The 12,500-nt window shown below is 39.0% G+C and overlaps 2 protein-coding genes across 2 annotated transcripts in view; both read right to left on the bottom strand.

Annotated features, from left to right (window-relative positions):
- LOC138041977 (protein ERGIC-53-like) overlaps nt 1-10,513 on the bottom strand; it is a 29,323-nt gene extending 18,810 nt beyond the window's left edge. The window contains exons 1-5 of the mRNA XM_068887684.1: nt 10,312-10,513; nt 10,152-10,208; nt 2,945-3,042; nt 1,991-2,098; nt 393-454 (exon numbers count right to left, since the gene is read on the bottom strand). Coding sequence (XP_068743785.1) covers nt 393-454; nt 1,991-2,098; nt 2,945-3,042; nt 10,152-10,208; nt 10,312-10,483 — 497 coding nt within the window. The 5' untranslated portion in view covers nt 10,484-10,513. The remainder of the gene's footprint in view (nt 1-392; nt 455-1,990; nt 2,099-2,944; nt 3,043-10,151; nt 10,209-10,311) is intronic.
- Nucleotides 10,514-12,190: 1,677 nt separating this feature from the next.
- LOC138041978 (ropporin-1-like protein) overlaps nt 12,191-12,500 on the bottom strand; it is a 4,716-nt gene continuing 4,406 nt past the window's right edge. The window contains exon 6 of the mRNA XM_068887685.1: nt 12,191-12,500. This exon is cut by the window's right edge and continues 93 nt beyond it. The gene's annotated coding sequence lies outside the window, so the exon portion shown is untranslated.

Here is a 12,500-nt window from a genome sequence, read left to right as displayed (position 1 = left end):
CTAGTGTCATACTCAACTGAGAATCTTAGTAGGTTATTACATCTGCCTCCTGAAAATTTTTAGTTATTGTATCATATTTTATCGTAAATAATCATTCACATCCATTCCAACATGTTTATATTGTTTTTGTCCTCACTGCCTCACTATCATGAATGAATATTAGATATATTGAAAATGGCCTATTTGGAAGTAGCTTTCCAAGGACGTTTTATTCAGGGCAGCTAGAAGATTCAGAGGATTTGATCAAATACACTTATTTATAGCTTTAGAATTTGGAGAACAGAATGCATAAACAAAATAAGAGGAACTCCAACAGCTTATCGATATGACATAGTCATAGCCATGAGCTAAAAATTAATGAAACCTTCTTGAGGACCAGTGTAATAACTTACTTGTTATGATTGTAAATGTGCGTTCCATCATTAAGCATTACAGAAATAAATGGGTTGTTTCCCTGAAAAAATAAAAGAGCTTTACAAAGTAACAAAACAACCTGAATTTTACAAGAAAATTATTATTTATGACCTTCATTCAATATCATTAAATACATGTATAGTGCGATTGTAAGAGTAAAGGACTGGAATGACTGGAAACAGCATTACTATTGATAAATAACATTCAACGTCTTGTAAGGGAAGGATGAGTCTTCAGATTGCACCTACATGTACTTTACTGCACCTTCACCAACACAGAGCCAAAAGGAATGTTTTACAGTGCCTATCACCTCAACACACTTTTCCAATATATTTATTCTCCGAAATCATCCCAAATACATGGTGTTGTTTTTAGAACATTTAGATTGAAATTTCACTCTTTCATTGGCTTTGAAAAATGGGAAAAGTGGTCATACCGTGATTAATAACCGAGCAATGAAAGGGAATGGGTTCGATACCGGGTTGACGTCACAAATTAATTTGCATCGCTGTTTTCAAAGAATTTCCTCAATGCAAATTAATTTGTGACGTCAACCCGGTATCGAACCCATTCTCCTTCATTGCGCGGTTATGGATCAAAGTATGATCACTTTTCCCGTTTTTGAAAGCCAATAAAAAAGTGACATTTGAATCAAAAGGTTCTATAAACAACACCATGTATTTGGGACGATTTCAGAGAATAAATATATTGGAAAAGTGTGTTGAGGTGATAGGCACTTTAAGGTAAGGAGGATTTTAATTTGAACAATTTCATAGCAGATACTAAGTGATGTAAATTACTTTAAATGGCCGACACATTTTTTTTAACTTTCATTAATCAACATGAGTATGATTTTCTTTTTATTGCTTCTTTGCTTTAGTCACCAAACACATCCTGCCATCTATATTATACAGTAGTTTATTTGTATCTTTGTTTTATAATGTGAAAATAAAGTTTTAGTTTTTTTAAACGTTACAAGGTACTACTACTACTACTACTACTACTACTACTACTACTACTAATAATAATAATAATAATAATAATCTTTATTTAATATTTTTATTTAGGGCTCCAAGAAGGCTTTTCAGTCCTAATTTACAAAATTTAATGTACATTAAACGTTGTCTATGATAAAAAAGGGCTTTCAGTCCTAATTTGCAAATATATAATAATCATCATACAACAATATAATTAACTATTTGAAAATATAATTGGAAAAGATAGTCTTTCAATTTCCTCTTGAATATTTCGAGGCTGTTACAATCAGTGATAGCAGTCAGTAATGAGTTCCACATAGTTACTGATTGGTACAGAAAAGATCACTTCCCAGCAGCAGATTTGTATCCTGGAATATCTAATTTGTTCTATTTCTAGTATTCCAATAGTGTACAGACTAGCCCTAGTGACAAAGCGGGAACAGAGATATCTAGGTGCTAGCCCCTTTACACATTTAAACATGAGAATGCCACCAGTATATGTCAGCATACTACTAACAGGAAGCCAATTTATGTCCCTCAGGACCGGTGTTATGTATAGAATAAATCACTGAGGTCTGTAAAGAAATGAATTCACTCACTTGTTGATCATTGTCAAATGAATCGCAAAAAATACCAAGACCTTTCCATGTGTTAACATTTCCAAAGGCTGGACCCTCTATGCCTGCAGTTTCTGTATACCAAATAGCCTAACAACAAAATTAAACAAATAATAATAAATTATGAACATAGTGAAGCTAATGTAGATTTAGAAATGGATAGGTAAGAAAGTGAAGAAAATAATGGGCAAAAGAGTAGCACAAGATAAAGCAATACAAAAAATCAAGTAAATGAAAATACACATCAAATAGCAACAGTTTACTGGTATGACTGGGCAGGACAAAACCCTACAATAAACATTCTACATCACATCTATATATTCCAGCACTCGGCAAAGTCCCTTTTTGACTTATAGCTGTTTGTGCTTACTGGTAGGTGGCCTCATACAACCCCAAGCATTTTAGAGAATCATCGCCAAGCCGGCCACTTTGGTTTGAGAGAAGAGGACAGCCGCAACAACGGGGATTTCATCCCCTACTCTTCTCGAATAGTGTGTGGGTTCTTTGACTTCCCACAGGGAACTTTTGAACACAGAAGATGATTGTGAGATGGGGCCTTGGTTTATAGCCCTTGTCCGAGAAGACTTGAAAGTCTAACCAATTTCAGATAAAATTACAAAGGCAGCACTTCCTCCTCAGTTATTTCAGCTTATTAAAATTACATGATCGACTTCTTAAACTAGAGCAAGATTAGGTGAGAGAGAAAGCTCAGTAGAGTGAGAATTTCCAAAGAATAAAAGGATATTGCAAATAAAGTATGAGTTAATCAGGTAAAGGAGGATGAAGAGTTGCCAGACATCATGGATGTGATATCATGCAATAGGCAAGGCTATCAAGGAAACCATAGGAATTAATAATCAAAGGACATTATCTAGATCATCATCTTTTTAATTCTGTTGATTACACTGCACATTGAAAAGGACCGGACTGGCTCACCACACCATCTCCACCAAGTCTTCCTACACCAGTCACTTTAACGGAAACTTCTACTTCCCACCAATCATGAGGAAACCCACTTTTTGTCCATAAATAACCTGTGAAAGTGGTACAAAAAAATCAGCAATATGTTTAATTAAAGCACAAGCAAAAGCTGCAATACACAGTGTGTATTTTGCTTGAGTATTGAAAGAGAGTGACACCAGATGTTTCAGCAAATTATAAAGCAGTGTTTCAAAGATGTCAACAATCACAACACCTAACACAGCCAGAATTTAACCTGGAGATGGTACCTAGCAAAATACCAGAATTGCTGACTATACCCCTGGCTGGTATCATAACATAACAGTTTTGTTTTGCTCTAGGTTTATTGTTAAACATTATTTTGTTCTTTACACTAGCTGTGAGTTAACATTACACAGGGGTTAAAGGTAAAGTCACTTTATTTAACGTTGGTAGTTTCTTCCGTTACAAAACTGGTATCAATGCAGAGTAAAAGAAAAATTTTGAAATCCACTTTTCCATTGAACAACCATAGTAGAGAATTTGGTTATCCGAAACCTAAAAGTTTTGCTCAAACTGCCTTTAAAAATGAAATAGTGTGGCTTTTGGTGCAGTTTTAGACTCGAATTTAGAGCCTGGGGATTAATATAGTCTTAACAGGCCTGGTTACTAAGGCACGGTTCCCAAGCCATAAGATACAGAGGTTACAAAAACAATTTAATGGCTGTAGAATGGCAAAATTTATAGGAATATTTACACTCATTTTGTCAAGCTAGAGGTTTGCTTTTATGGCTATTAGATATATTTAAATTTTACTCCAACATGAAGTCAATTTTCATCTGTTTCCGAAGTTGCAAATAGTTATTAGAAAAATTTTAATGTGCTTGTCCCACGGACAAGTCATCTTAAAGATTTACGAACTAGATTTCTACTCGTCTCGGACAGTCGGACATAGGTTTTGCAGACCCTGCAGTGGAAGCCGACAGTGTGTCCTTTACTCCCCTCCCTCTGCCAGTGCTCCGTTTTAAGCGTATTTAAAGCTATAGCTACAAAACAGACATTGAAATCACCGAAGATCGAAGCAGGGACCTCTCGCTCCAAAATCCGCACGCTAACCAACTGAGCTATGCCTGTCTCTTGCTAGAGATATAAACCTTATTCCAAAATGGCTACCATTTTAGTATCCTTTTGTTTCCTTGCAAATTGCTCTGTTGGGCCTTGCTCAAGGTTAAATATTCTTTTAACTTAACAGTTGAAAGCAAAGCCAAAAGGGCCAATTTGCAAGGAAACAAAAGAATACTAAACTCCTGGACATTTTGGGAAAAGGTGTATTATGTAGTGTTTAGCTAAAGAGACACTTGGTGAGTACTACATAAAGGAAAGGTTCGGGAGGATGTGTGGGTCAGGGAAAAGGAAAGGAAAGGAAAGGAACGTTATTAAGTGTCTAATCTTCTAGTGCTGTAGAGCACTAATCGGGGACACTGTAAATTGAAATTAACAAGTTAACACAAATCAAATCTAATTTAAGGAGAGGGGAAAACCGCAGTACCCGGAGAAAAACCTCTCGGTGCAGAATAGAGAACCAACAAACTCATCCCACATAAGACGTCAAGTCTGGGAATAGAACCTAGGCCACATTGGTGGGGGGCGAGTGCTCTCACCACTGCGGAACATGGTGTGTGAATTAAAATGCGTTTGACTAAACTACATTAAATCTGTTTGTATCGTGGCCATTACTACATAATGCTTATAAATAAATGCTTAAACTAATCATATCATATCCTTCATAGTGGAGCTCCGTGCACGCGGAGCACCATGGATACGAAATATGGTTAAGCCATCTGTGTGTGAAAATTTGGTATCATGTGATCATATTGCAGGCTCAGGTTTAGAGCTCATCAAGGACAGCTGTTTTTTTTTTAAAGTCAACTGCTGCCAAGGTACTGGGTTTCAATTGGATCTGAGGCTCAAACAAGGTTAACTTGGAGGGACCAGGGAGGTCTGCTTTAAATTTAGGCTTGGCTAAATCTATATATTAGTAAAGTGGATACTACTCGCATTTGTCACACAGAAGATCACAGAAGGAGAGATATGTGAGATTTGACTTTCCTTTTTGTAATAACCATTTTTTTGTTAGCTTCGGATCCTTAAGGCCCATTTACACAACAGAAAAAACTGGGTCCGGACCCCTTAAAAAGTATTACGGACCATAAAATTATATCTTTGCGTGTAAACTATCCATTCCATGTTTTTATGAAATGGGCCCGGACCTGCCTTTTTTTGGTTTTGGGCCATAGCCCACTATGGCTCCAAAACCGAAAAAAGAGAGTCCAGACCCCTTTTTGTAGGTGAAGAGTGCTGTGTAAATGTGTCTCCACTCCAATTCAAAGAAAAATCTGGTCAGTACTCCCAAAATTGGTAGTGTAAATAGAGTGCCAGGAACAGGGCCTGAAGGCAATTTTTCTGATGAACGAAACCAAATTATTGGCTGCATAAAAAATTGGCCCAAACAACTTTTTCACCACTCTGGACCCAGTAGTGTAAATGGGCCATTAGTTTTCATGAGGCCAAATATAATTTAAAAAAAGTTAAAACCAATTCCAATGCAGCAGTTTTGCCTTGGATTTTTGGGGGGACTCCAGGGAAGTTTGGAAGGGCATTGCCATGTGCGTTGGCTGGAGTTGCATTTTTGTTTGATTCCTTTTTCTTGGTCTCTGCAAAACCTGGTACTTCATTTGCTCTTATGCTTATTTCCTCCATAAGGAAAGCAGTACTTCATGTTCATTCCCCTATAGTGAGGTTACACTGCTGAAACACACAACTTGCAACAGTTTGATGGCTTATTTTGACATGGTCACTGATCCAGAAAACTCAAACTCAAATCTTTCTCCCGTCAGCTAATATTGTGCTTGGTTCATCCTCGGGCCCTGTTTATCTCTGGGTTTATTAACTGCTTCCATCTTCAAAGCTATTCACCCGCTATTCCTGTTTGCTGGAAAGTTTATCGATCTCATCAAACTTTTCTTGGTCAATTTTTCTTGGTCAATTTGTCTCAATGTCTTCTACCAAGTGTCACAAGTGCAAAATCAAAGATATCATTGCCTAGTTGGTAGCCTTTTCCATCTTTTCATGCCGCTGACTCTAGCATTCAATGTTCCTTTGTGGAACCAAATGGGAGTTCATCTGCAGTGGTCTGCAACTCTTGGAATAAGGGTTTTTGTACGGTGCCCTCTAGCATGTGTTGCTTCCCACATCATTGCTCTGTTTGTTCTTCCAAACAAGAGGACTCCAACCAAATCCCCAAGCCCCGAGAGCAAGAAGCGAAAATGACATTAAGAGTTACTGAATTTGAGTTAAGCATAGTTCTTGGGGTGTTGTCCCCGCATGCCAACTGGCAGCCTACAGTCATTCCACCCTCACTGTCGGAAAGCTTAACTTGCTGGACCTAGGAAGAGACTGCCTTGCCCTGGTGGCCCAAGAGTTGGCTTTCTCTGCACACTGCACTTGCAGGTCTGCTTGGAATTATTGACTTTGTTTTCAATGGTGAGAGGACAAGTTTGTTCCTTGTTTGTTTTTGATTTCAGGCCAGACGGCTCTGCCCAGGTAGTTCTTTATGTCCTGCTGGTGGGTGGACCCTTTGCCTGTTTGCGACCCCTCTCTTCTAATCACTTTGTTTATCTCCCATCAGGGTTTCTTTGTCTGCTGTTTGTTCCATGCACTTTAATCTTGGCCCTCCCAAACAACTGGTTGCCTGCCTGCAGTTGCTGCATGTCCTATGTGGGGCAAAGGGGACTCAGGTATGAACAGGTTCCTCACCCCTTCCAATTACAGAGAGCCACATGGTTGTTATCAACAAGTTCTTATTCTTTTCAACCAAGATCATGTGATGTTCTGGGCTGCCCCCACCCTTGCCTATTTTGGGTTTCTCTACTTCTCCAAATTTGTCTTGTCAGCCTTCAATCCCCTTGTCCAACTGTTGGTCAGTGGCAGTGCTGTGGATTCTTACATCTAATCTTCATGCCTTCAAATTAGCTTCCACGACTGACCCCTAAAATTTCTGCCAGTCTCCTGGACCCTTGTGTCTCCCTTCATCTGGCTAGTGCAAATCTAGTTTTGGCTAGTGAAATCAGACCTGCTACTATTCACTAGGCCAGTGAGCTAAAAAGTTACTGTAGAGCCCTCATTTACCTTATTTCATCTGGTGACTGTCTTTTGTTTTCATTCTTCCTGTCAACCAGTGGGTACATGTAAGTAGTGCATCTAGTTGCATTTGCCTATGGCACTGCATACTGACCATGCTGCTGACCCTGCCGGTATTAAGCATGTTTGCCTTCAGCATTTTCCGTTGCTACATGTTACATGACAAATGGGTGTTGCTATTGCCTGTGATATTATTGGTATTGCAACAGAACTTGTTTGTCATGTGGTTTGCTTTGGCTTCTGCATACTGCCCTTGTTATTGCAACTGCCTGTAGCAGTCAGTACTGCTGCCTTATCAGGATTGGCTTGCTGCTCTTCCCACACACGTCTTGCTGGGGTTGTGGCGGTACTGGTGCTTGGGGTGTTTTTTGAGGTAAGGATGATCCTCTTGCTTCCAGTTCACAGGCCCTCTTCTCTTCAAGGACGTGTTTGCCTGTTGGATGCTCTTGGGAGGTGGACTGTGGCTTGGTTGCCATGGTGACCTCCTTACTGCCAAGGAGAGTGCTGCCTCCTCTATTGCTACCTTTACAGCACCTACCCTCCAATAAACTGCCATAGTGTTTTAATAGTCATAAACTTCAGCTTAATAATCTGCAGAAATTTGGTGTAAGAGGGAAATAGTAAGTTGTGGTGTCTTATCAATGATCAATCTTCAGTATAACTACTCTAAGTTTTCAATCCTCTGGGCTGCTAGATTTGGCCAAGACGTACACACACTAGAATGGTTTTTGTGAAAGGTATCATCATTTCTCCTTTCAGGCAGAGCTGTATGCTTGCATTATGCATTAGTTGTTTCTTCGGTAGCGGTATTTAACAATTATTCGCCAATGGAGAAATGAATATTGGTGAATATTTACCAAGACATAGTTAAGGTAAATATTCCCCAATATTTACTGAGCCTGAGGCGAATAATTGTTTAAATGTGATTTTCAGCGGTGAATATCAAGAAAGTACAAAACAACGGGCTAAAACAAGATAGAAAGGCACGAAAAGTGCTTGATTGGCTTACCAGCTGCGCCTTCAGAATGTTATATTCACCTGTTAGTGCGGTGAATGTAACACTAAATTCTTATATTCACCGTTGAAAATTGTACTAATGTATATGACTTGTATAATTAAATTACAGCTTATGGCTTGAGCAAGGTTATTGCAAATTGCTGTTAAAAGTAAAAATTAATACATGTGTAAATGCTTTTTTTTGGTGTCAAGCATGCACATAAAAATAGGTTTGCAATGCGTACTTGTGTGGGATTTCAGTCAAATAAACGTTGATGATTAGCATTACGATAAATGTAATACATTTTGTCATGTTATAGCGATAAATGTTGAGTAAAGATTCCACAGAATCCCAAGTTCCAGACGAGAAAACGGTTAGGGGAGAAACCTATTTATTAGTCATGATCAAGATTCGTAGCCAATTATTATTTTTTTTAAAACTACAGCGTTGAAAAGTGAAGTAAAGGCGAGTTTGTTTCTCTTTCAAAAAGCAAAATAAAGCAGTTCTCGCACACATCGTAACTAATGCAGAACTGTCCAATGAGTTCTGATTGGCTTAGAGTTGCTTTGTTGCTAAATGAAATTTCATGCTCTATTGGCTCGTTAGGCAAACAAGCTACACTACGCCAAAATGTGTTAGAGTCAATGCACTTCACGCATGAACACACTTCTTCAGAGACTCATGAAATATTTGCATCCAACAAAGAGGTAAATGCCGCCTACTTTTATTCATCAACGGAAATATTGGCATCTGTCGCTAGTAGCAGAGGAGAATTTGTTTACGATAAAGTAGGATAAATCAGCAGGCAAGTGCAATTGTCAGCTAAGAGTATTCATGCTTCCAGCTTACAACACTGTACGTAAACTATATTTTTACAAATTAATTAGCTTTAAATTTCTGTTTTAACATTACCAGTAAAGAAGTAGCATTAGTTTTTTAACTTGCGAATCTACAGAAACTGGTGCCATCACGCAATGTGTCAACAAATCGCGGTTAAGAGGGAACCTCAAATTGCTAATCGTAAATCTACAGGATAATACTCTACTTTGTCATAATGTTATATCTGTCTGATATAAGTTTGAAGGCATGACTACTTGCAATATAGCTGGCACAACTCGCTTAACACAAACGTCAGAAAGGAAGACTACTTCCCCTTACCTTCTAAATTAATCGCACAGAGAAAACAAGTAGAAATTCGCCAAACGACAACAGCTGAGAGGAGTAATGCCGCCACACACAAACACTCATTCTCATTCCCAGGGTCTTCTCTCTTCCTAATAGAGACCATGTGACAAAAACTTGGCTCTCATATACAAATAAAGCCAGCCATATCGCCGGTGCTGACAAAGTGTGGGGAAATCCCACTCAAAAATGTAGCTCTGTTTATCACTGTGACCCAGCTCACAACATGTCTTTTTTATCGTCTAGGTTTGCTTGCTGTTACAATGCTATTGCCCCCTAGGTCCCCCCTTCCTGGACAGATGTTAGTCCAGTGCTGCACTTAACCCTTTCAGCCCCGATAGTGCCAAATGGCACTTATAGATTTTACTCTGTCTAACGCCAGACGATTTTACTCGTCAATGGGGAACCCGAGGAAAAAAACTATGTCCCCGTTTAACCCTTTCAGCCACGATGGTGCCAAATGGCACTTATAGATTTTACTCTGTCTAACGCCAGACGATTTTACTCGTCAATGGGGAACCCCTCGGGGCTTAAAGGGTTAAACAGTAATTAAAAATGTTCTTTTAACGAAATCAAAGCTCTTTCATCAGAGGATATGCGCTAACATTTGTTCCAATTGTAAGTTCATTTTGACCATAAAAATTGGCCACAATTTTCAATCTCATATTGACGTATACTTGTTATAGTAAGCTGCAAAATCAAAACAATACAAGCGACTGTTTTGTTTGATGCAGCTACAATAGCAGCAACAATAAGTCCATCTGATCCGAAACGTCACCAAACAATGAATCAGTTGCTCGTCAAAATAAACTTTGAAAACCTTACCTTTTTTATTCGTCATGGACGGAGTCAATCTAATTTGGTCGTCACTAGGTATAGCACCTAAGAAAAACGCGCGCGTCAACAAAAAAGCCGTTAAAGAGTTTTTGTACACGTGTAAACTTATATCGATGGCAAATTCATCACAACAAAAGATACCACTTACTTCCTCCATGTGTCCAAAAGGGAATGGTGCCTTCTTTATTTACAAGATGCGGTCCTTTAAAACTATGTTTATATTGGAATTTAACGTGACGTTCACTGGCTTCTGTGGGTAGACAAAAAGGAATTAAAAACAATAAAATTGTGACACTACTAGGGTACTCTGTGGACGCCATGTTGAAAATCGGCTCGAAAGATAGGCGCAGTGTGTTGTGGGTAATATCGTTTTTAAAATGAATCAGTCAATGAGTATTTGTCAATTTTTCATTGGCAGATGTCTTGTATGTCATAGCGACAATCAAGACCTAAATTTTCAGAGGGAACTAAAACGCGAATTTAAAATTGAAGAAGAAAATTGTTTAAAGATCAAATAAATTTCATTCATGAACAGTATAAAACCTAGCAAAGGGACATCGATCGGCAGACCATAAATTCATGTTTGCAACCAATAATAGAACTGTCAAAGACAAAGCGACAAACTGATTAGAAAGGCGTATTTTGTATTTGATGTGTCCTACTGTTGTTCTAATAATTAGAATGATATTGAATGTCAGGTAAGAATGGATCAAGTTTGAGAATCCACTATTGCGTGAAACTCAAGTAGTGTCGCCCAAGAAATCTCGATGAAAAATATAGGAGGACCCCTCTACCGAAAACCTCCACAAACACACCTGTGTAGGCTGTACTGGATACAGTAACGGTTAGACTTTGGTCCTCGTCTCTCTAAGGAGTCACACTTGACCCTTGACCTTCGACAAAGGAGGCTGCCGAAACTTATGCAAAGCTCTGATGCTGCGTTGTTTAAAAGTTCGAAAAACCCTTTTCATAACGTTTCTCTTAAAAAGGTGATTGAAAACATCCAGTTGACACACGTTAGTTCTAGATCTACATGTACATCTACATGTCCCAGCACTCGGCAAAGTCCTTTTTGACTTAAGGCTGTTTTTACTTAGGTGGCCTCATACACCACAAGCCTTTTTAGATTGAGACATTACGCCAAGCCGGCCACTTCTGCTGGAGAGAACACACTCACTGCAGAGGACAGCCACAAACACCGGGAACTTCATCCCCTTTATTCCCTGGGATTTAAACTTGTATGATGCCTCATTCCTCAGAAATGTCGCTTACCATTACAGTGCAATGCGCCTTAATGTGGCCACCCAACAAACTTTCACATTTGACAATTACGTGTAAATACATTAACTCAACAACCTATTCAATGGTGTTCAACTAACAACTGTGCGAATTTTGCAAGGAGGCGTGACTGTCAATCAAATTCACACATCCTGATTGGCGGACAATTTGCAAAAAACTTTGTTAGGTGGCCATGGTAAGGCGCGTCGGACTGTAAAAGCCTTTTTTTGAAAAATGAAACCTTGTTTACTCGAAAAGTTCGTGTGGGATCTCATTCTGTCTATGGACAAAACATCTCTCAGGTCCACATCGCGACATCAATTCCAATTTCCCCTCTCACCCTTTTCAAGGGAAGGTTTGGAGTTCATGTGTTCTCATGGCTACCTCCGTGAGCAGGCAAGATGAACCAAACCCCGCGCTGTAATTGGCTACCCGAGCGGAAAAGATGGAGCTGTCTTGCCCGCTCGGGATTTCTCGCTTGGTCTCGCAAGATCAAAGATCATTTCTTGGTGTTTTATCCCATACAATAAATCCTTTATTGACCAAGCTTGTTCGGTCAAGATGGCTGGATCTTGGCCTCGTTCTTGACAGATATCCAGCCATCTTGACCACACGCTTGATCAATAACTCATATATATTGAACAGGAGACCATCGCAAGATTCATTGAACAATCACTGTCTTCAGACGGTATGAACTTAAAACGTACAGTATCCTTATTGGAGAATCATATATCACACTTACACAAATACTGCATCAGTCCAAACCCGTGATTCTTTATTTACACAGCTATGCACAAGTTTTGCAGTTCTCCTGATCTAATTACAGCGGTTAGCTCAGTTTCAACTATGTACACTGAAACGCCGAATATACCGATAATATTGTAACAAATTTCTTACGACAGCTTGAAGCACAGTAGTGTATTTCTCCTGAAAAACCCACCGAAAACTTAGTGAAGAGGATAAATCAGTACGACAAGTGGCAGGTTTTGAAACTAAAACTGAGTTCACTCAGTAAAGTGTTCTAGGGAACTGTTTAAAATACGCGAAGAACTAAATGAG

The sequence above is a fragment of the Montipora capricornis genome, chromosome 3 (assembly GCF_036669925.1).
Source record: "Montipora capricornis isolate CH-2021 chromosome 3, ASM3666992v2, whole genome shotgun sequence".
NCBI classification, from domain to species: Eukaryota; Metazoa; Cnidaria; class Anthozoa; order Scleractinia; family Acroporidae; genus Montipora; species Montipora capricornis.
The sequence above is the reverse complement of the archived record's forward strand: the minus strand, read 5'-3'. Positions and strand labels throughout refer to the sequence as shown.